The 24751-nt window shown below is 42.7% G+C and overlaps 1 protein-coding gene across 2 annotated transcripts in view; it reads right to left on the reverse strand.

The window, feature by feature from the left end:
* Window positions 1-24751, reverse strand: part of LRIG1 (leucine rich repeats and immunoglobulin like domains 1) — a 116637-nt gene that overhangs the window by 65635 nt on the left and 26251 nt on the right. For both annotated transcript variants that reach the window (XM_063113332.1, XM_063113331.1), the window contains exons 2-3: window positions 13522-13593; window positions 3431-3505 (exon numbers count right to left, since the gene is read on the reverse strand). In XM_063113332.1, coding sequence (XP_062969402.1) covers window positions 3431-3505; window positions 13522-13593 — 147 coding nt within the window. The remainder of the gene's footprint in view (window positions 1-3430; window positions 3506-13521; window positions 13594-24751) is intronic.

Raw genomic sequence — 24751 nt, forward strand, 5'->3', positions numbered from 1 at the left:
ACCCAGGCACAAAACAAAACCTCTTCCCAGGAGGCCCTCCCAACTGTGACACCCAGCACAGCAGGGCTGCGGTGTCTGAGCCCTCCCTGGAGTGCTCCCATGTAAGCAAATGGAACAGAGCAACGAAGAGCCAGTTTCCAGAGGTGAAAGTTCATTATGACAGGTGTCTGAGCTAAAAAAAAAATCACAAATCTACTGCTTCTGTTAAAAGATATAAAGCAGCAATAGGGGTTACCAGATGTGGGTAACTGTGTCTTTTGTGACTTTATTGCCCCTAGTCTTGATTTCCGAGTCAGAGAAGGTGCTTTTACCATCTTGTTCAACTCCCCCATTCAACAAATGAGAAAAAAACAATTTATCCTAGGTCACAACTGAATCAGAGAGAGAGCTGGTCACACGCCTGGTCCCCACTTTCCTCTGATGCACCTGCCTATAAACTTGTCCCAAGAAAGTTGTTCCAATTCCTCTGACTCACATGGCCTCAGCAGACATCTGCTCTATTCCCTCTGCACATTCTCATTATTTTTATGATCCTCCGCCTGTCCACAAAAGGGGAATAAGAATTTGGAGATTAAGGACTGTAAGTGTCTAACTATGAACCACCACATTTTCAGACACTGCAGGGACTTCTGCATCACCCTGGGATGGCCTCTGGGCCACAACTGCAGGGGCACAGAAGAAGCCTACTAAATATGTGTGGAACAAATGACACCTGACACCTTTTAGTTCTGTACTTCTGAAAAGCAACAGACACATCAGCAAAACATGCTCTCCAAGGCCTGAGCAACTGGAATCATCACGTGGATGGAGATGCTAAGTCTTCTGCCTTTATCAGTTAGGATTGGAAAAGGTTGTCCTTTTGGCTGTAAAGTGAAGCTCACCTGCTGCCTATTCTGTTATTTTCCCTCTGGTCCATTTTGGAAATACAGAAAGGCATGAAGGATGATAGCAAAATTATCTATAATCCTGCTATCCAGCTTTTACACTGCTAACCTTTTGCAGGCACTAAATCCAGGCATCCAGTCTAAGAACAGGGAACACAGGCACCTCAGAGAAAACTAAGATAAAGACCTTTCAGTTTCTGTGGTTTCAGAGAAATCATTGAACAAGTCAGATGGAGACCAGCTTCAGGCCAAAGAGGTTGACTGCCAATGCTAACCTGCATTTTCCAAACCGAATCAAAACAGGGAGAGAGTCTCTTTTTTTTTTCCCCTTGCTTTACATATTTCAGTTCTGTCTAATGGAATAGCAGGAACAAGGCCAAACAGCCCCACTGCTCCTGGCACTTGGGCCAAGGAACAGAAATGTATTTTTAGCCAGCAGAGCTAGGCAAGATTCAAAGTGCCACATGCCCCGGGGCAAGGTGGGGGCCCTGCCTACCTCTGGCAAAGAGTGGCTCAGAGTCACCTGCCATGCTCCTGTACTGAGTGCATGGGGTATGTAGAGAAGCAAAGCAGAGGCATGTGTGTCTGGTCTCAGTTCCACCTCTCACCAGTGCAACTTAGAAGAGTTTCAGGGAGCCCCAGTTTCTTCTCTGGGGCCCTAGCTTCCTCACCAAGTGAGGAACGTGGAGAGTTTAAACCAGCACTTCTCAAACTTTAATGAGTGGGAAGATGGCCAGGAATCTTGTTAAATGCAGTTCCTTATCCAGTAGCGCTGGGATGAGGCCTGAGATTCTACATTTCTAACAAGCTTGGAGTTAATATGACACTGCAGGTCCATGACCTGTGCTTTAAGCAGCAAGATGTTATAAGCATCTTCAAGAGCTTTATGAACACACAAGAGATTATCACATTCCTAATTAGTCTGATGTAAAGCTAACTCATTTAATTTTTTTTGTTGTTGTTGTTTTTTCGTGACTGGCACTCAGCCAGTGAGTGCACCGGTCAGTCCTATATAGGATCCGAACCCGCAGCGGGAGCGTCGCCGCGCTCCCAGCGCAGCACTCTACCAAGTGCGCCACGGGCTCGGCCCCTAACTCATTTAATTTAACCAGCAATTAAACACCTTCCAGATGCTGGGCACACAGCCCAAGTAGGCACAAGAAAGTCAGACCCCTTGCCTATCCATCAAGAGAACAAAGGGCCACAACCTTCACTCTGGCACTTCATGGGAACAACGACTGACTCACAAATCCTGTGGCCCTAAAGGTGAGATCTTGCCAAGGCCCATGGAGCTATGTGACAACTAGCCACCAACCGGAAGCAGCCAACACCTGTCAAATGCTAGGTTTCACATACAACGCCAGGAGCTTCATATACATTCTACTCCCCTTTAACCTTGGCCTCACTCTCCTTATGCATAAAGTGGATCGGGAATGCATTTTGTAAATAAGGAAAATGAGGGTCAGAGACATTAAATCATCTGTCCAGAATAAAGTAAGCCAAAATATTCCGCAGGCTCTCCTGTAACCCCACAATCCCTTGAAAAGGGTTAAGGCTAGATACCTTGTTTCACAAGGACACAGCACCTCCTGAACACAGGTCCTGCTGCCAGGAAAAATCTGAGATCTGCAAACTACACTAGCAACCATATTAATAGTACCTTCCTGCCAAGTCCCTCTGCTCAGCGTGCTCCACGGAGAGAAAAAAGATCCATACAGGTGACCAAATAAATTATAAAACCAGCAAAATCAATATAAAATAAGAACAAGCAAGGGCTGGAGTGGAAACAGGAAATTCAGTGTGAAGAGGGAGGTGTTCTGCTGGGGAAGCACCAATAAAATCTGGTCGAGAAAACTGTGGGACTCACAGCTGGCATATCTGGAAACAATTCAGTGAGTTTAAAACAAGCAAGCACCTCCACCTGACTGCTGAAGAAATAGGGGTAAGTCCAAGTGCTTAATTCTCCAGCGAAAGCTTTTAACATCTCCCATGGCTTCCTCCCTTCCATTTTTAGTTAAGACCCTTTATACCCTTTTCCATTTCCAGTGTGTTATCTATAATAAACAGGTTGCATTTTGTCTAACACTTGACCACAACAACTAATTTTTTACTTCTACGCTGATTTTAGACACCTGGGGGCACTTTCTTTTTTTAAAGCCATAAAAGTAAACTGAGTTACATTACCAAATTCACTGGCACAAAGATGAGCTTACTGTCTTATAATTTATGCAGCTTCCTTTAACTCCAGTTTATTCACCCAAGTTGTAGCTTAACCACCAGGAGCAAGAAATACAGTTCTGTGTATCTCTAGGCAATAAAAAAGACCTATTTCCCCCAAAATTAGAGACAAGGGAAAACGTCCAGCTTTTAATTCTACAAACCCCAAAGCAACAAGTAAGGTAATTATCACAGTCATTAGGGCTACAAGAAGAAAGGCCATTCTTCACCAGAAAGCACATGAACACAAGTCCTCCTGCCACCAAGTATCAGCAAGATAACACCACATCCTCCCCACACAGCCAGGGCCCCCAAATAGCACCACTTACAGGAAGAGAGAGACGACCTGCAATGAAGCTGCACCCAAAGATGGAATGGCCGTCAACTCATTATTATTGAGGTACCTGTAACAACAAAAAGAAATTAATCATTTAAAGCATTTAAATTCATAGTTTGAAATCATACACGTACAAGGGAAATCAAAAAACACTGCTGAGTTAGCCATAGTAAGAATATATTATGATGCTGAATAAAAGACAAAGAATTTAAAGGTGAGTTTTTAAAGGGAGAAGTGCTATGAGGTCAAAGACACTAACCATTTATCACACCCACGGTTAGAAATAAATGCTCTTGTCTTCCACCAGCTTCCCATGAGCTCAGAAATCAAGACTAACAGACAAGGGAACAGCAAGAACAGCCGAGATGCAGGTTCAGACAAAAGAGCCCCCAAGACTATCAACAAGGGCGCTGCTGGTGGGCTTTGGGGAGGAAAGACCTTTCCCTCCTGGCTGTTTTTACATGTCTGGGACACAGTGTCCTGCCCTTGCCAAAGGCCAACATGTGTAAAAAAAGAATCGGAGACTCACGCACTCCCTGGTATGGAGTTCTGAGGTGCTTGTGACATGTGGGACCAATTATTTCAATGCCTCATCTGTGAAATAACAAGGGAGCTGTACTCAGAGACTCTCATCCATTGGCGGTTCCAGCTTCTCTGGACTCTTGATGAGCCTCTGGATGCATCTTCCAGGAAGATAGACATATGTACACATGCTTTTGCACAGACATTTTGAAAATTCTCTGTAGACAAGAGATGCTCTCCAAGCTCCCTTCCCAATTGAACACTCTAAATCTCTATTTCCATAGTTAATGTGTCTTAGTAGAAGGGGAAGCCCATGAACCAGAACACAGTTCGCCTAGTCTGCCCCCAGAGGCTGTGCAATCTGGCCTCCTTACATGGATATGTGTTTCCAAATCTGGGAAGAGAATCCAAAATCAAACTTGCAAAGTGAGCCCAAAAACCCTTAAGAAACCCAAAGCACAGACTTCAGGCTTTCTGCCGGGTGACAGGCTGGAAAGAAATTGTATTTGAGATGCAAAGTCAAAGGGGATAAAACTGGGTTATATTAGTCTCAATTTTTTAAGGGAGGTATGTCTTACATAGAGCACCCTGTTGCTGTTTGAAGACAAGGCCACTGAAATGACAGCTGTATTCAAACAAGTACACAGCTAGCATTCGCTTGAACAGGATAATCTGGTTGCCTGCCATCTTTTATAGAAATGAATAGGAAAAGGAAAAAATACAGGCCTTGAATTATCCCATTTGCTATCTTCTGTGCCAAAGCCAGTTAGGGATGAAGCTTGGCAATTACGGGGCCAGGGGGACATAGAATGCCTGTTTCAATTGCTTCATGGCTGAAGCATCTGGCAGAGAGAAAGCAGACCTGTATCATGTGGCAAATCCTTTCTCCACTTAAAGGGCCCTTGTTTGTGTGCTGAAATAGACAATTAATTACTTTAACAGTCTCTTATCTGATGGCCCCCTAAATCAGATTGTTTCTGCTTTCCCTTTTATCTCCTCTAACCCTACTGTGATCCATTTCCCACTGTGGTGCAGGAATACTGAAAACTCTTCATCAGTCTTAATCTCTAATAAATTTTCCTAGTACCTATCAATGCACGTATTACTAGAAGAAATCCTCAGGTTTTATCAGAACAAGAAAAACTAAGGTCAAGAGCCTGCTGCCTACAAGACAGCTTGCCTAAGAACTCCTCATTTCTTAGAGATTTATTCTAAAACACAGTGGATGATGGTGGTAATAGCAGCAGCAGCAGGTAACTCACTATGTGCCAGGCATGGCCCTGAGAGCTTTCCAGTACAGGTAGTAGGACGTAGGTCCCAGGAACATTTCCACTGCACCAATGCGGAAACTAAAACACTGAGACGTTAAGTAACTTGACCAAAGTCACCAGTAGTAAGTGGCAGCGGCCCAGGGGGTCTAGCCCCAAAGTCTAGGTTCTTAACCATTCCCCTCTATTTCTTTATAATGACAGCAAAACTTTTACATGCATTATGTAATTTCGTCATCATGAGGACATTGAGCTAGGTGCCAGGTACTACTACTATTCTCTACGTTACAGGAAAGTTCTCTAAGTCAGTTTAAGCAACTCGCCCAAGGTCACACAACTTGTGAGAAAACAGACAAGAGCTGAACAAAGTATGACTGCAAAGCAGAAGGGAGTGACCAGCTAAAAGGCTAGCAGGCACAGGACAAGCCAGAAAGTTCGTAATCCCTCAGGTCACATCGCGTTGTTTTCCAGCCTGCCTACTATCCAACTTGATCTTAAACCAGAAACCAAGAGTATGGGGCTTTTGTGCAGGGGGATTTTGGCTGATGAGATTGGTCTCAAGGCCAGCCTTACTGTGCATGTGACAAACTGCTCTACCCAATTTCACAGAAATAAGTGAACCAGGAAAGGAGGCATAATAATATTACAAACCTCGACAGAGCCACTGGAAGTGGAGTATACAGGGGCAGAGGACCGGTGCTGACGATTAAGGGGACGTGTGTGTCTCCATGAGCAGCTTGCGGTCAACAGGCTCAGTAGAAATAGCAGGCTCTAATCTCAACAGGGCTGCTGGACTTAGAAAGAGGACAGTCGGAGCCCAAGGGAGAGGAGCTACGCAGCTAGCTTACTTCTACATCATTCTACTTTAAAGAGCACCACTGGTGAGCAGTCAGTCTGTCAGCCCCACCACTCCTGGCTTTTCCTTTGTTTGCTCTGTCCCCTGTTGAAACAGGAATACTATCCTCAGAAGGCAAGAGAGGCCAAACTCACACTCTGAAACACGAAGAACTTCTTGCCAGACTGAAATAGAGACTGGTCAAAAATAGCACAGCTGGAGCTTTGAGGGAAAAGGCACTTGGGAAGTTTGGCAAAGTCTCCACGAATAAGGAAATTTTAGGAATTAAGGATTGTGTCTGATGAAATCTTTTGACTATCTAGGGTTGCACAGTCTTCTACCCCTCACACCCTGCCCTCCACACACACCCCAAAATTTACCACCCCCCACATCGCCTTCCCCCCAATTTTTTTTTTTTTTGTCGTTTTCGTGACCGGCACTCAGCCAGTGAGTGCACCGGTCATTCCTATATAGGATCCGAACCCGCGGCGGAAGCATCACCGCGCTCCCAGCGCCGCACTCTACCGAGTGCGCCACGGGCTCGGCCCTCACCTTCCATAATTTACTTCCATCCAAGGCCCTAAAAATCTTTCTGAAATGGTTAGCTTCTATAACTAAACCTTTTCCTGATGACTCAGGACCAAGAAGTGCCTCAGATGCATCAGACCACGAATGACGACCCACTTGGGAGCTGCAGAAGGTGTAAGAAGGTAAATGGGGCTGCACGGATTGCCTGACCCCAGGGCAGAACCTGGAGGTGGGACCTTTCCCGACTCAACCCGTAAGGTCAGCTGGGACTAGGACTTTCTTGTCTCTTGGCTTTCTCTCAAAACTTCCATTTACTTGGCTTGGTTAAAGGAAGTTTCATATTTTAGGAGATGCAAAAGTTAAAAAGGGCATTTCGCAATACATCGTTATCCTCACCCTTGTCATTATCTTAATCAAATTTGCCTTCAACAAACAAAATGTAAAACCAACCCAAGGAGTAATTTTGGGTTACCGTGCATTTTCTTGCCATATTTATTTATCTATTTATTGAATATCTGATATAAGCACACAGTAAAATCAGTAAAAATTTCAAATTATTTCAAAAAAGAATACAAGGAATATATAGTTAAAAATAAGCTTCCTTGCACTTCCGTCCTCTGGCCGTCCTCTGAAGCTCCCGCTGCTGGCTACTAAAGAAACACACATATTTTACTTGTATGCAAATGCATGTGTACTATACAGACTGTGCTGACCACTGTTTCCCTTAGTAATTTATGTTGGAGATCTCCACAATTCTTTGAACCAGCTGCACAGAAGTCTTCTGCTGGTATGAATGAGCCACAATTTATTTAGCTAGTCGCTATTGGCAGACACAGTGGTTGGTTTTGGTTGCTTCCAAATACAGACAGTACTGCAATTAATAACAATCAAAGTTGGGCAGGGGGTTGGAACTTCTGTTGGTTTTGTTTCTTAAAAGGGAGTAAGCCATCAGTAGCAGGTAGGAGCACAGGTTTTGGGGTCAGAGCCACTTAATCAAAAACTTTATTATGCTTTAGTTACTTGAGAATAATGCATACTAAATCATGCTTTGGCAAGACTTAATGATATATTATAGCTTCTATACCCGATGGCCAGATAAAGGTATTTTAGTATAATGAAATAGGATATAGTTACTTTAAATCAGCAATTTCAAACAATAACATAAACAATAAAAAGGCTGAACACTTACTATCAGCTGGGCTCAGTCCTAAATTCTCTATGTGCAACTTCTCACTGGATAATATGCCAACCTTTTGAGGAAAATACTAAATTATCACCCCACCTTAAAAGAAGAAACTGAGGCATAGTTACAGACCGGCAGAGCAGGGATTTTAGGAGGGGATTCTACAGCTTGGATTTTGAAATCAGACAGACCTGGGTTCACTCAACTCCAATTTCGCCCTTTTCCAATCAAATAACCTTCAGCAAATATTCAATAACCTTGCTGTATCTTAGTTTTCTCTTCTGAAAAGTGTAAATAAAACAAGTCCAGCTTCGTAGGGTTTTGGCAGGATCCAGCTGAAATAATTAAACCTAAGAGCTTATGATATAGCCAGATACCTAGGAAATGCTTAACAGGTGGTAGTAATTCAAAGCCAAAATGCAGTGCTCAAAAGGCACCCTCGTTATTTCACCTTCCCTTGAACATACCACCAACACGCACACACACAGGAGAGTGCACACACACACACTTTGGGGGAAGCAGCAGCCCGAGACAGAGGAGGGGAAACCATAAGTGCCCAACGGCAGGGCAAACTCCATGCTTCTTCACTGCCTTCAGGAACATTTTAGGTCAGTGGCCCTGGCAAGCACTTACGGGCCAGGCAGCAGTAATGTGATCCGAGTACAGTTTCTATAGACGACTGTATAAATAGCCCCTCTTATTAGTAGAGGAGCCTTGCCGTCCAGGACCTGGGCTGCAGGCACTCCCTGGTGGGCTTTCCTCAGGGCTGTGGGCAGTGCAGACCGTGTGGCTTGGAAGCAGCTGCACAAGTATCCTCGTGTCCTCCAGGGGCCTGAGAAGGGTTTGCCTTCCCTCTCCAACCGGCCCATAATATTATGTGGTTCTGGGGCCTCCAAAATAAAACCATGGCTAAACCACCGCCTGCTGTTTTGCAAGTCTGCGGTTCCCTCTCACTGAGGTTTCCAGAATCTGAAGGCTCTGCAGGGTTGGGAGAATTGACAGCTCCTGAGAAACACTCAAGCCCAGTTAGTTCTGTAGCAATAGTGTGTCAACTATGACTTTTTTCTTCTTTTCAGTATTGTTCCCTACCTCCCCACCCCTCACTCCTGACAGCCTCTTTCTATCTCCACAACGTATTAGAATTCCCTTAGGGAAACACCCAGATCTTTACCAGTGAGAAGTTCTGCTGCTCTGGGCACCCCTAAATTAGTCTCATGCATCCCACAAGACAGGGAGTGATGCCAGGGACAAAAGGTGGTCACAGTGGCAACAGGTTTAACCTGTCCGCCCTCAAGCATTTGTATCTAAACAATGCACCCAGCCAGGGGGGCTGTGCAATTCCAAAGGTAGCAGAAGAGATGGGAAATAACACTCAATGAGCCCTTCCCATGTGCAAGGCCCTATACATCATCTTTAATTAATAACTACAACAATACTGATAAATGTGTTATTATGACAATGCTACAGAAGAGGGAAAGGAAACATGGATGAGCTAAGTAACTTGTCAAGGGACACAGACACTGTCAGGGGCAGAACCAAAACTCAAACCCAGGTCAGTTGCTGCCAGAAAGAACGTTTTCCCCATTACACCACACTGTAATACAAGATATGACTTCTGTCTTTCAACTCCCACACTCAGGAAAGGAGTGCTGCCACAGAGAACGTGGACCAGAAGTTAGATTGTGGACATGCGCCCAGTTCTACCACTTGCTACCTGTGCAATTTAAGCTAAATCCCATGCCTCGCTTCCTTCAGCTGTGTGAAACAGGTGGACGTGATAAGAAGTATAGTGTTTAGCATAATGGCTAGCTTATGGTCAACCTTCATGAGTGCAATGGCAGCAGGAAGGAGAGAATTCACACACAAAACAGAAAGAGCACAGGATGGGGCTAGGGGCATCACGCCACCTAGAAAGGCAACAGACGTTCAGGGAAGGGAGAAAAAGGCGAGGGTGGGGTGGCTGGCGGGGAGTGGTGGTGGTGTGTGTGTGTTGGTGTGTGTGTGTGTGGCGGGGAGGGCAGGCTTGAAGGACAGTGTGGGTCTGGAAAAGGGGTCTGGGGGAATAAGAGGGAAGACTCTACTCACAAAGAGAAGACGTGTACAAACAGTGAAGCAGGGAGAGAAATGCTGGGTTTCCTGTGTCTTTTTTTTTTTTTTTTTTTTTTTTTAAAAAGATGACCGGTAAGGGGATCTTAACCCTTGACTTGGTGTTGTCAGCACCACGCTCAGCCAGTGAGCGAACCGGCCATCCGTATATGGGATCCGAACCCGGGGCCTTGGTGTTATCAGCACCGCACTCTCCCGAGTGAGCCACAGGCCGGCCCCTGTGTCTTTTTTTAAACTTCAATTGAATGCTGAGGTTAAGATGAGGGAAGTGGGAATTTAAGGTAGTGCAGCTCAGAGTTAAATGCACAGGTTCTGGAATCACACGGATTTGAGTTCAACTCTAAGCTTTACCAACCATGTGACACTGTGCAAGCTTTTTTAACCTCCCAGAGCTTCGTTTCTTCCTCTGTAAAGTGAAGAAAATTCTTGTTAAGTAAAGAAAATCTCTTACATCACAGAGTTGGTGTGAGGGTTAGATGAGGTCGTATTCCCCGAAGGCTTACTAGCACAGTGCTACTATAATTATTATGACTGTCTTTAAGTGAGAAATGTATTTCTTTTTTTTTTTTTTTTTTTTTGTCTTTTTCGTGACCGGTACTCAGCCAGTGAGTGCACCAGGCCATTCCTATATAGGATCCGAACCCGCGGCGGGAGCGTCGCCGCGCTCCCAAGCGCTGCACTCTCCCGAGTGCGCCACGGGCTCGGCCCAGAAATGTATTTCTAAGACATCACCAGCATCTCCAGTAAAGGATGGGTGGAAGTCAGATGTTCTCAGTTCTAGAACTGGGTGGGGCACAAACTCTAAGAAGTGCCAAGTAGAAGGGGACTACAGATGAGGTCAAGGGAGCCAAAGCAAATGAAAGTTGAAAGCCTGTCTGGGCAAGGAGCAAGTGGAACAAGGGAGCTAGAGACAACACACTGAAAATGTTCACCATAGTACCTATCACACCCCCAACTGATAGGAGTTCAATGATGGATGAAAATATAATCTACCCCGGTCCCCAGGTCTAAAGGATCCAGGCTCTGGCCACACAACCCTCCCTCCACGCACACCAGGCACAATGGCCCTCAGCCAGATCCTTCCTTGAGGCTCTCGTTCCTGCAGTCTTCCCTGAGGACATCATTCCCACGAGCTCAATCATGACCTTCCTGACCACCCATCTCCATTATCATGCCTCCAGAATTATTTTCAGAAAAAAAGAAAGAAAGAGCTCTCACATAACCCTGTCCTATTTTCCCATAACACTTACCACCAGTAGGTCTTACTGGTTTCCCTGTTTAGCGCATGGCTTCCCCTAACTTAAGGTAAGCTCTGGGAGAGGAGAGGTTTGTCTGCAGGGCTGCGAATGCATGAGGAGGGCCACAAAATTTAAGGAGCTTCCAAAAGACTCACTAATCAGGACAAAGAATATATTAATGCAATATTTTTAAAATATGAAAATGAGTGGAGAACAAAATTCACAATGAACAAAATATCAAAAGTTTAAATCAAGACAGGATCAGCAACAGTGCCATGTCAGGCCATTACGAAACCTGAGGCAAAAGGAAAAGAATCAGTAATACTGATCCCGTCTTGATTTAAACTTGTGATATTTTGCTCATTTTTTTTTTTTTTGCATTCATTTTGATATTTTTCCATACTGCATCAAAATATCCTTTATCTTGACTGCTGAGTTTTCAGCCCCCCATAAATTCTATGTGGAGGCAGGTGCCTCACTTGCTCTCCCCTAGTCCCAGCCCTGTCTGTGTGGCACATTCACTCCTGTTCCCCCCAGAGCAGAGCAGCACAGAGCAGGTGCTCAAGCATGTGTTCAATGAAAGCCTCAATGATGCCAGAGGAAACACCCCAACTCCAATTTTGTCCAGTTCTGAAAAAAACCACTAAACTTTGAGACTTATACAAAATTTGAATATATTTTAACCACAAGCATTAAAGACAGCTTGGATCTGAGGAAAACACTGGCTTATGAACCCAACCGGCTCCATGATGGACTAACTGGGTTTATCATCTTGAGTGACTATGATTGGCTGAATTGTGTTGAAATTCATGTTGAAACTCAACACCCAGTACTTCAGAATGTGACTATAGTTGGAGATAGGGCCTTTGAAGAGGTGATTAAGGTTAAATGAGGTCATATGGATGGGCCCTCATGCAATATGACTAGTGTCTGTTTAAGGAGAGAAAATATGCACATAACACACAGAGGAAAGACCATGTGAGACACAGTGAGGGGGGCGCCATTTACAAGCCCAGGAGAGAGGACTCGGAGGAAACCACCCCTACTGACACCTTGACCTTGGCCTTCCAGCCTCCAGAACTATGAGAAAATAAATTTCTGTTGTGTAATCCACCCAGCCTGTGGTATTTGTCATGGCAGCCCTAACTTCCTTTCCCCTGTCACTGGCTGATTGACCTCATGGGAAACTCAGGGTCTTGGACAAAGTATTACAGAGCCCCTTCCAACTCTGACATCCCTTTAACTTAGGAAGTCAAAACCTGTTTTAAACAGACATGGAAATCATACACACCAATTTGGTGAATTTGGAGGTGGGGGTAGGGAATGCAAGTATTTTGCAAACTGCACCAGGCTAATGAAATTAGATTTTCTTTAGATAAGCCCTCAGTAATGGAATTAAAAAATAACAGGACTTTTGTCAGTTACTTATAACAAAAATGTGTAAAGAAATCACCTCATAATGTCTAATAAAAATAGTGACTAATAGAAGCACTGGGTAAATGATTTATGGAACATCCATGTGTAGTAGTTTTGCATAAAAATTAAAACAGGTCATTCAAAAAATGTTAATTTACATGATAAAGTATTAAAAAATCTAAGAATAAGTAGGAAAGACAGATATAAAACCACAACGCACAGTTTGATCCTAAAATTATGTATGTATAGGCATACATTTTTCACTAAGTGTTCACAATGGTTATGCCCGGTGATTTTCATTAGTCTTCACACATTTCAATAGTAGCCAATTTTTCTGTAGTGTGTATGCATGACTTATATAAAAGTTCCTATAAAGTCCCTATGGAGCTAAAACTCCTGATAACCCTAACATCCATGTCAAAAGCAGAATTCTTTACATTAAAAAGATGACAAGACTGAGGAGGCAGCAAGGCTGGAGTTCTACAGGCAGTAATGCTCTGTTTGGAAGTGGAGAAAAAGGTAAGCTTCTGTTGTCTGTTCTTCTACACCTTTGTTTCCTGGGAGACAGAGAGGGTGGGCTGGCATCATACACCACTGTTGAGTAGGATGGCTGCTCTCCCTCTCTGGGAGAGAAAGCACCAGCCTAGGTGTGAGAAAGCACCAGCCCAGGTATGTTTCCCCAATCAGGCCACAAGGGAGGGGACTCTCCTATACACCCACTGGGTACCTGTGACTTCCAGTAACTCTGTGCCTACTGGATTGTGACATGCCCTTCAAGGACAACCTAGAAAGGAGGGAGGGACTGTGATAAAGGAGAGCTAAGTAAGTAGTACAATTTGTCACACAAATTATACAGTCTGTACACAAATGTTCCTTCCCACAAGTTTAGACTGCTAATCCAGGGGAGTGAGCGATGCTGCAGTATGAGTGGATTTTCCCAAAGAGTTATCCATCCCTCCACCCCCAGAGGTTTGGGGGAAGACTCACACTTCCTGTAGATTCGGCACGTCCTCAAAACCAGCAGGGTCAATCTCAGAGAGTTTGTTGTAACTCAGGTTTCTGGTAAAGGGAGAGAGAAAAAAAACTGAATCAACACTTGGCATTACGCCCATGATTCCAGAATCTTCTCCCCTCGTGCTCCACAAAAATCCAAGCCCTCTCCTCATAATTGTCCCTATCTTGTGCATTACTTAAGTAACCTTACTGATACTGAGATTTACAGATAAACCTCCTCCCCACTTGCATCCATAAACAAGGCTCTCAAAGCAACACTGTGAAAATCCAAATCACCTGAGGTTGGCTAAACCCAAATGCGTTTCAACCAATTCCATTCTTCCATTCCACTACTTAGCAACTTTTAAAGAAATTCTAAGGTGAAGCAGTTCTCTATCCACGTTAAAGTGTCGTGGTCCGAATTCTTTGCACTATATCAAGGCCAAGGCTATTCCTAATGGCTTTTTTTTTTTAAATTAATGTTTTACTAAAGCAGCAACATCAAGCAAAGGTAAAGGAAATGGGGGGAGGGGGTGCATTGACTAAACCAGTGGTTCTCAACCAGACTTTGCCCCCCCTGGGGACATTTGACAATGTCTGGACACATTTTTGGTTTGGCATCTGATGGGTAAAAGCCAATGATGCTGTTAAACATCCTACTGTGCACAAGCAGCCACCATAACAGAGAACTGTGCAGTCCTAAATGTCAATACTGGTATTTGGAGACTGAGAAACCTTGGTCTAAACAAGAACTTAAGACTAAAAATTGTTCAGATGTATATTCAAAGTTCAAGTGACTGTTCAGAAAGCGAACCTGAATCATAAGACTATTTATGAACACAGTATTCCTACATCAATGAATAAATACTGGAAGTGATAGTCATGCAGGAGAAAGGAGACATTTGTTGGAAATTTACACTGGTATTAACCACAGGCAGGGAAGATGATGGCATCTGTCTCAATTATTCAGAATTACATCTCTCTCCCCTTCTTCACCCAGCTATACCCTTTGGTACAAACAAAGAGCAAACCAGGCAATATTTGGTCAGCTGAGCTTCCCTGATCATGACCTCAACCCAGACCAGCTTAATCCTTCAGGAACTAAAGCCACATAGATGTGATCCAAATGGGCCCTAACTTCTTATTTTGCACTGTATTCTTGCTCCCTGCCAAAGACTACCAAGCCTTGTGTATGCTGAAGAGGTTAACATTTTTCATCTCAGCTATTAATTCCATTGACATTACTGCCAATTAACAGTACTGCTAATCATGAATTTAAAGTCTGTCTCTTAAAGTGTCACATGGGTGGCAACTATCTTTTAAACTCACTCCAGAGACATTTCAATCAATACTAACCTAGAGCTGATAGCCATTTCACTGTGAACGCAAAGGCATTCATCTAAATAAAAGTCAAACTACACTTGAAACTAATGCTACATCTGTGTTCCTGGCACAGCCTGAATTAAAAGCAATTTGTCCAGAGATTATGTTACCATAAAGACTGAAGGTGATAATTTTTTAAACCACATTTTCAAGTCAAGTGTGTGCTTGGGGGTATTTGCTAATGGGTACATAGAAATCAACAGGTTAGATTTGGGAAAGAAAATCTCCAAATTGAGAGAATTCCCCCATATCAGAAAAAGGACTGGACAGAGTTGAAATTTTCTTCTGTTTTCAGCTGATTATCATAAAAAGGTGGATGGGAATATTGTTCCTGGGTGTAATGTAAGTTTACAGTGACCACAACTTTTACATAATCATAGGTAATGGGCCTTGTTGACCTGAAGCATACATTAGACACAGACTCTCAGAAACCACAAAGGAAGAGACTAGAAGGACAAACAAGCAGCTGGTGACCCTCTCTAGTGTGGACAAGGCCTGTCCACCACCTAAAGGGGCATTCACTCCAGCAATAAGGGCCAGTGCAGACTAATCTGTTTTCCAGAGAAGCTCAAAATCTGAATTCTTATGTGAAATCTTTTCAGTTCTTAACAACAAAAAAGTAGAAGAGTAATTATGAATGCGCCAAACAAAATATATCTGCAGGCCATATTTGGCCTGAGGACCACTGGTTTTTGTCCCTAATCCAGGCCACCGACTCTTGTGGCTATTAAGGTTCAAAGTGAATGAACAGTTTCTGGTTTACACGAGTGGCCAGGGTGCAGCTGGAGCTCACTGAGTTTTATGCAATTAACTGATGGCTCCATTTTGAAACAAAATCACTTCCCTCATTTCCCACCCAGCAAGTATCCATACTCTTCTGCAACTTAGAACAAAACCATTTTAAGTCACGACACTCTTTGGTTTGTCTTTCCCTTAAAGAGCAGACAAAATTTACTGAAATTTCAGAAATGTACAAATACTCCTTTTTAGGTGGGGCTACTCAAGAAAAGGGCCTTCTAAAAGTCAGTATTACCAAGAAGCTTAGCAGTGTCAGGAGGTAATGCTAAGATGCCAGCAAGTAGCAGCAATGGTAAAGAGACTTTTACTCGGAAATTTAAGCTCTCACTGGGTCAGCCTGGATGCAGTGACTTTTCAAGTTTCAATGAACTAGAAAAGCCACGTATCCACAAACAAGTGTCAAGGGACTGCCTCTAAAGGGTAATTCTCCTCTCAGAGAACCTATTGGCAATACAAAGAGAAGAAAGCCATCAAAGTTTACATCCCTTGGAACCGTTTCTGCTCTGGACACACAGCTGCCCTAGCTTTGAAGTCTGAGAAATAAGTGGTCCCAAAATCCAGAACAAGCTGCGTATCCTCAATTGCTTCATCAGAAAATGAGGAAAACATTTACTAAATATTTTTTTTTTTTTTTGGTGGCTGGCCAGTACAGGGATCTGCATCCATGACCTTGCTTTTATCAGCACCACCCTCTAACCATGTGAGCTAACCAGCCAGCCCATATTTACTATATTCTGATGAGCATAATGTTAACATAATCCTCAGAGACACTTTCTTTTTGGCCCATTTAAGAGAGACAAACTCCCAGCATAATTTTTTTTTATTGTGGTAAAATATACATAACATAAAATTTACCATTCTGATTATTTTTAAGTGTACCATTCAGTGACATTAAGCACACAGTGTTGTGCAATCGTCACCACCATCCATCTCAAGAACTTTCTCAACATCCTAAACTGAAACTCTGTACTCATTAAACATTAACTCTCCATTCCCCTCTGCCCCAACCCCCTGGCAGGCACCATTCTGCTTCTGTCTCTATAAATTTGACCACTTTAGGTACCTCACACCATACAGGATCATGTAAAATTTGTACTTTTGTGACTGGCCGTAACATAATGTCTTCATGATTTATCCATTTTGTTGCATGCATCAGAACTTCATTTCTTTTTAAGGCTGAATAATTTCTATTGTATGTATAGACCACCTTTTGGTATTTATCTACTGACAGATATTTGGGTTGTTTCTACCTTTGGCTATTGTGAATAACGATGCTGTGAATATTGGTGTATTTTTTTCCAAATTTTTAAACAAAGTTTTTTTTTTTTTTGACCTTTTGATTGCTATGCTTACTGACAATACTAATTTCTCAATGATTAAGAGAATATGCTTACTCAGCCCAAGAGCTCTACAGAAAGGGGTCTGAAGTCTCATCTTGGAGCCCAAGAACAAACAAAGGGTTAATCAGTGAGAAATTTTTAATGAGGCCTTTCTTTCAGGTGGCAGCTGACATGCACACAAATCTAAAGCATCTCACTTATTTCTACGAACATGATTGCCCCTTAACAGGCCTGACATCTGAATGTGTCTTCAGCTGAAGGTTTCAGATTCTCCTGTCAAAACAATTCATCTGTCAGCAGGACAGATGCTGTCAAAAGCATTTTTGCACCTTTCAGTAGCAAAGAAGAGAGGAAAGAAACCTCAGGGAATTTAGTTACTGCCAATTGCAGCTTTCATTAAACATTTTGTCAGCCATTGTCATAACACAAATTTTCCCTGTTCTTGCACAAAGGGTGTGCAGATCTTCAAACAATTGAGCCCAGCCATAGATATTCTCTCAGCTAATCTGCTGAAAGATGACCGTGCGGCCCACCATTTGCAGAACACACAAGAGGCACCTCTGCACAGAATGGCTCAAATTTTACCCAGGTGTGTCTGAAAATCAAACTGCTTAACAGTGCACAACAACCATCTGCTCGCTGAGCATGTTTCTTGACAAGACCCCCTACCCTGACCCCACAGAATTTGAAGAGCTAAAGTCTTTAAAGGGCTGAGAAATCCCCACCACTATCTAGGCCTGTGCTGTCCAATTCAGTAGCCACTAGCCATGTGGCTACTTACATTTATATTTAAACTAATTTTCACAATAACACATTGAACTTTCAAAAGGAGAGAACAGAACTGAGGTTACCAGAGGTGGGGGGCGGGGGGGAGTAAGAGAGGAATTGGTGAAGGGCCATGAAAAACGATTACACTGTACATTGTTGAATATATTAATTATCCTGATTTGAGCATCACATATTACACACAGGTAATGATATTCAACTCTGTACCCCACAGATATGTACAATCAACTATGTTATAAAACAAATTTTTAAAAAAAATTTAAACTAATGTTTTAAATTACACAAAATTAAGAATTCAGTTCTTTGGTTACTTGAGCCATATTTCAAGTGTTCAACAGTCACACGTGGCTAACAGCTAGTATACTGCATGATGCAGAGAGAAGACATTTCCATCACCACTGAAATTTCTATTAAATTGTCCTCTACCTAAATCATAAAGTAATCAACAAATATTTCTAAATCATGCAATAATTAACAAATACTACAAGTGAAATGGTACCTGCAGAAGAAACTTGGATTTTAAAAATAAGTCTGAGTTTCCCAAAAATTAAGAGCTTTATTGAAAAATGTGGACACTAGTAAGTCCTTCAGGCACACAAAGTTCTTAATCATCCCAATAAGGGAAAGAGCCTTTGAAAATTCATGCTGCTAGGAAGATACTCCTAATAAAAACTGCCCTCTGACAGTAATTTTATAGGCTTAATCAGAATTTATATAATCTGACCAGCACCTTCCTGGATTACAATCAGAACCACATATTATAAACTTGGCAAATGCTATCCAAAGCTGGCGAACAATAATTCATTGACTCCTTAGAAGCTGAAAGATAAAAAGTTCGGTTTACTTTTGAGTAAGCTGTGGTAAGGAGATAAGTCCACTTCCTTAAGCAACATCATTAGCACTTCACTGCCAAAAGCAAGCACTGCTCATTGACCACTGACTACACAGGCAAAGTCTCTTGTTACAAAGAGCAGCACAGGCATGGTTTGGTCCTGTTTTTCAAAATTAATAGAATGATCATTCAAAGTGGAAGATCTGGTCCTAGTTCTGTGGCAAGCATTCTCGGAGGAATGAGGTTTTCATATTCAGTTTGGTTTCCAGGCCAGCCTATTTGCCATTACTCAACCCTGTCTGGACTCCTGAACCTCACACTATTTTGCATATTTTAAGCTTTCAGATGTTTGCTAAACGGAATAATACAGCTGGAAAGAAAAGTGTGAGGCCATCCAATGATCTGGCCATCCAATGATCCGGCCTCTGAGCACCAGTGGGTGCCCAGGACCGGCCTGGGAGGCTCTTGTTTCACGGGAAATGGAGGGCTCCAGCTGTCCATCTCTTTCTCAGCCTCAGAACTTGCACTGTTTGCTCCCCATTAAAAAGGAATTGCCTGCTTAGGACTAACCGGGAAAAAGTGATGGGTCTTTTCAAGATTTCAAGAGGCGCAAGTAAGAAAAAACATACGACGTGTTAAAGTTATTTAATCCCTTAAGCGTTTAAGGCTGTTTCTGCTGCATTTTTACCTTCTCAGCAATTACATGTAGTAAACATCAAGTTCCCATGAAATCACCACACTGTGTTCCCTAGACCCATATCGTAAGGTTTTATGAGAGTAAGAGTTTTTTTTTTTAAATCCAAGAATATCAGATGGCCTTATCTTTCCGTTGTGATGCTTTCCCCTCGTTAACCAAAAACCACAACTGAACATCCTGATAATACACATTAAAGGCTTATATTAAGAATGATAAAATTGCACCTTAAACTGGAATTGTTTCTCTGGCACCTTCTCCTAGGGTTCCTGCTCAGGAAAAGGTTCGTCCTGGCTGCCATCTCTTTTCAGTAAGCTCAGCAGCCAAGCATTCCCTACACTGAGGCTTGGCAAAGAAACACACTCTGCAAATAATCAAATGAAAAATCACTTGGATCTCAATATGATATATACAGCTCATTTTGTAAGTTTTTGGCTTTATTTCAGAAAGTCAGTAATGAGCCACAACTATTTACATTTTTGAAAATGTCATATAGACCATTCTTTATGCAAATGAAGGAGGCCTACCAGGTAACTCAAAAGAAGAGATAATCCACACCAGCCAAATAAGGATCCAGAGTCACTGCTTATTTTTACTCCTTAAAATCACTATACTAATCAGCATGGGCCTCTGAATTCTAATGCCTAAGACTAGGAAGAAGTCACTCATCCCTGCCTCTGTAATCCTATAAGGTCTTACATGTGCTTCTCTACCTTAACAGTTCACACATCTCACCCTGGTCTGTGGTTAATCTGAGTACAGGTCTGTCTTTTTCCTCTAGCACCCAACAAATATCTACTGAGTGTCTACAATGTATACTGCACTGTGATAGATAGATTCTGATACAAATTAGGATAAGACCTAGTCTGTGACCTGAAGTAGTTTACAACCTACTGGTCAGATAAGACTCTCAACCAAATAACTACAGCCGAAGGCTCTCATATAGCAAGCAGCCTGTGATGGCAGACCAGGAGTTGCAAACTGGTAGCTCTTGGGCCAAAGCTAGGCTCCAGGAAAACCTGTCTCTTTGTTTTGGACTAAAAAGTGTTTGTAGAAACGTAAAGTTTTCACCAGAAAAATGAAAGTTTCAGCTTCCCTTGATAATAATCACCGGGCCAGCATTCCTGACAGCAACGATCAGCTACATGCATTTAACAAAGTCCCTTTACCACAGACCTTACCATTCCTTATTGTCTCACCCAGGCCCTCTTTACTCAGTGGCAGTATCTGCCTTGTCGCTATGAGCACTTGAATTTGTCATCTATGGTATGGATAACACTGAGTCCAGATGGCATCCAGAGTGGGGAAAATCAGTTGTGATGAGGAAGGTGTTTTAGTCCGTTCTGTGTTGCTATAACAGAATATCTGAGACTGGGTGATTTATAAAGAAGAGAGATTTATTTGGCTTACAATTCTGGGGCAGTTGCATCTGGCATGGGCCTCAGGCTGTTTCTACTCATGGCAGAAAATAGCAGGCTGCCGGTGGGTATGAGCAGATCACATGGCGAGAGGAAGCAAGAGAGAGAGAAAGGAGGTGCCAGGGTCCTTTAAACAATCAGCTCTCGAGGGAACTAACAGAGCGAGAACTCACTCACTACCCCCTCCTCCCCCAGGGAGAGCATTAATCCATTCATGAGGGATCTGCCCCCATGACTCAATCAGTTTCCAACACTGCCACATTGGAGATCAAATTTCCACATGAGTTTTGGAGGGGACAACATATCCAAATTCCATCAGAAGGTTTAGCAGAAAACACAAGTCCTCAGCTAAGCCTGGAAGAAGAGAAGAGCACATTTTTTAAGGAAGTCTTGGGAAATGAGGCCAGAGAAGTAAAGTAAGGCATGAAGGGTATGGAGCAAAACAAACATACAAAAAGGCAAAGGAGTCAGGACTTCCTAGAAAGAAAAGAAGCAAGACAGGAATGGTTCTAGGGCAAATCGAGAAGAGGACCCCCATGCCGCCAGGCCCACACCTACAAGGCAGTTGAGTCAAGGGTACATAAACTTTAAGAAATCCTAGTCCCAGGTCCCTCATGAACATTAATCTACAGGGCTATTAAAGTTGATTTCCATAGCAACAGAATATCTCTTTGTTCATCTACTTAAAAGTTTTGAGCTAAATAATTAAGAGACCCAAAATGTTTTTTCACCATCCCTAAAAGCAGTTAGCATTTCTTTGTATATCACCCCTTAAAACAGGAGATTCTGGGATCTGTTTTTCCTACCAAAACCTTAGTTTGGCCAAAGAGAGACAAAGTAATTGGGTATAATTTTTATTTTTTTATTTATTTGTAATTTAAGCAGTTTCATGCTTGGTAGAGGTTGGTACAGTGGGGAAGCCCACAAATTCCCCATAATAGTCTCTCATTAATATGGTCTGTGCATCATTAACCCCTAAAGATTAATTAAGTTAGTTAAGAAGAGGCACTCCAGCTCTGCAGTTGGTAGGTACTTTACAAGCAAAAGGAATTTGAGCAGGGAATAGCTGCTTGCCACTGGCCTGACCCTTCCACAAGCCTGCCACAAAGGGAACACCAGCATGACCATCCCAGCAGGGAAGAGGTGCCTCCAGCCACCATTTGGTTTTGCTATTAAAGAAGGGCTTTGCAGAAACTTAGAAATGGGGAGGAGGAGGAGAGGGGTCAGAAGTTTGGTCACTTGGGATGGGATTGCCTATTCTCTCCTTTACCATCTCCCCAAAGGAATCACAAATTCACCCTTTCAGACAGTCCTTAAGCTCTACAGGACTCTGCAAACTCATCACCTGCACAACATCCCCCCTCCCACCCCCGCCCCGTCATCCTTGCCAGGCACCATCCAGTAACACAGCTTAAATTTTACTTCCTGAGTGCCTGGCCATTCTGTGGAGTAGGGGTGGAGGCTTGGTGCCTCAGAGCCAGGCGCTCCCTGCCCCACCAGTCTCTTCTCTAAGGTAGTACTGGAGACCTGAGGCTGCTACAATGAGAGCAGAAGGGACAGGAGTGCAGGAAGAACGTTGGCTCACCCCTGGCCATGAGCTTAGAGGCTAGAGGTTCTCCCAATTAAAGGATGGAGGACTCTCCTAAATGAAAACCATGCTCTATTGAGGCAGGAAACAGACTTTTGCTTCTGGAGTAGAGAAAAGAAGTTGGGCAAAAGGGACAGGAAGTGAGGGATGGTTGAGGCTAAGAAGGAGGACACATTAATCTAGTGGATAAATTTGGAATCCTATGTTCGCCAAGTGCTTTATAAAGGCTACCACTGCCCCTCTGGTCACAGATTACTGTTTTTCCTCTCCTAACACCTCCACCTTTACCCCTCTGCCCCTACAAATGTCCATTTTCAGGAGATTAGCTTTCTGTGGAACCACCAACGCAAAATACAGGGTGTTTCCCAAAAATGTGATGCAGCTTTAAAACTCATTAACTTTGGGTATACATAAGAAAGATGCAAACTAGCAACACTTTAAGAATACTTCTTTGATTACATGTGTCCCATGACAGAATTGAATTGTGTAAACTTTGGCACAACCACCATTCAAGTGATGCTGTGATCAATTTCCTTTTCCAATACACTGAAATGATTTTCTACTTATCACCGACTGATTTCACATACTACGTGCCCACACCTAAGGGCCCTGAGAAGAACACTGCTATCTAAGAGAAAAATAATTATTTTAACACAGTCCCATAAAAAGTACTCCTGGTCCTAAGAACAGAGTGGCCAAATTCCAAGCCTGTCTTTCTGGCAGAAGGTATAACCAAGGATTTCACTGGGATGAAGGGATAAGGAAATTCTATACCAGCAATTCTTGATTCTTCAGGAGTGAAACCTCCAATAATGTATTACTTCCCGTGAGGGCAACACAGATTAAAATATCAAAACAAATAAATGAAAGAAGCCTTTCCTCTATCTGAGTCATTACATGTCATTCTGAGCACTCTTGTCTAGGACTTTTCTAGAACCAGGAAGACCAGGTCATTTTGTGGCTTTTTAATCCTCATTTCTGCCAATTCATTCTCTAACATAATCCAATCAATGAAAATATTAGTATAAGAACCTCACGTTACAGAAATGTATGCCAAAATACAGAAAATAAAACTCAGTGGTGACTCACTTCTAGACATGTAATGAGTGGGGATTTTTGTTGCTGTTTTTAAAGTATTCAGAAGGGCAATTTCAGGCAAATATCCTCTGGGTTACAAAGGAGCGATATAAAATAAGTACCCTATTTGTCAACCCCCACCCCCCCTTAAGGGGAAAAAGAAGGAAATGAAAAAAAAATTTTTTTTTTGAAACAAATACATATCTGTACAAACAACAGCTTACCTTAGTGTTATCGGCATCTCTTTCCTTCCCCACCACCCCCACCCCACACAAAATTTAAGGGACAAATGACATAAGTAGGTGTAACTACCTTCCCAGGCTGGAGCTGCTCATAAGGAAAATCCTTTCTGGGAAGCCAGCAGTTCCTAAGGGTATCCTCTGGAGTCTCCTATCCGGTTTCCATTGCGATTTACATGTGTCCTATCCTTCTCAACTGACAACGTACCCACGGCTCAGTAATGTCTCTGTGACATCTCTTTGTGCCTATGTGAAGCCCAAACATCCAAAATCTATAAAGCTAATTAAAAAAATCGATGTTTACTTGCACTTACCATGATGCTCCATGTTACAAATTGAGTAAGTGCAAGGTTCCCTCTATATAATTTTCTATATTTAACCTGCCTTCCTTTCCTGGCTACCTCAAAACTTAAAAATGAAGATCACTCAAATACAGAGAGCAGATCCCTGGAATTAAATCAGCCAAAGGAGAAAACTAAATATACCCATAACTTTTCAAGAACAGATCCATTGTATTACAGGGAGTTACACAAGTATTTCTAAGTATTTTAAGGAAAGCCCGCAGTTTTAAAAGGTCAACCGTCTGGCTAACAGTTAAGTCGCTGACTTTATTAGCTAGCTTATCGACTTGGGATCTCGTTCTGTCCATTTTTCCATTGGGCTTTTTAAAGTTTATGTGTGTCATGAAACGCTTAGCTGAAGCCAAAAGGCAAAGTTTTTCTTTCTACAATACTAAGACGTCATAAAAAAATCTCTAAACTTAAAAGACTGTCTACCGCACTGGTTTCTCTGCTGTAGAAGCATGGGGACAATGAAGATTTCTCTGGTGCTGGTTGCTGAAATGGCTGAGAAGATACGAAGTCAAGGTTCAACAACCACAGAGTATTTAAGCATGCATTATTTTACACAGCCTGCTTTCTGCTATTAAAATATGAAACTTCCTTTTCACTGAAATCACAAGCACAAACAGATGATGTGGGCGACCTCTGTCCTTGAACATATTAATATTTTACTATGTCGAATGGAAAACTGGCTGTGAAAATGACGGAGCCACAATACACTTGTTTTT

Source organism: Cynocephalus volans, chromosome 11 (assembly GCF_027409185.1).
Source record: "Cynocephalus volans isolate mCynVol1 chromosome 11, mCynVol1.pri, whole genome shotgun sequence".
Lineage (NCBI taxonomy): Eukaryota > Metazoa > Chordata > Mammalia > Dermoptera > Cynocephalidae > Cynocephalus > Cynocephalus volans.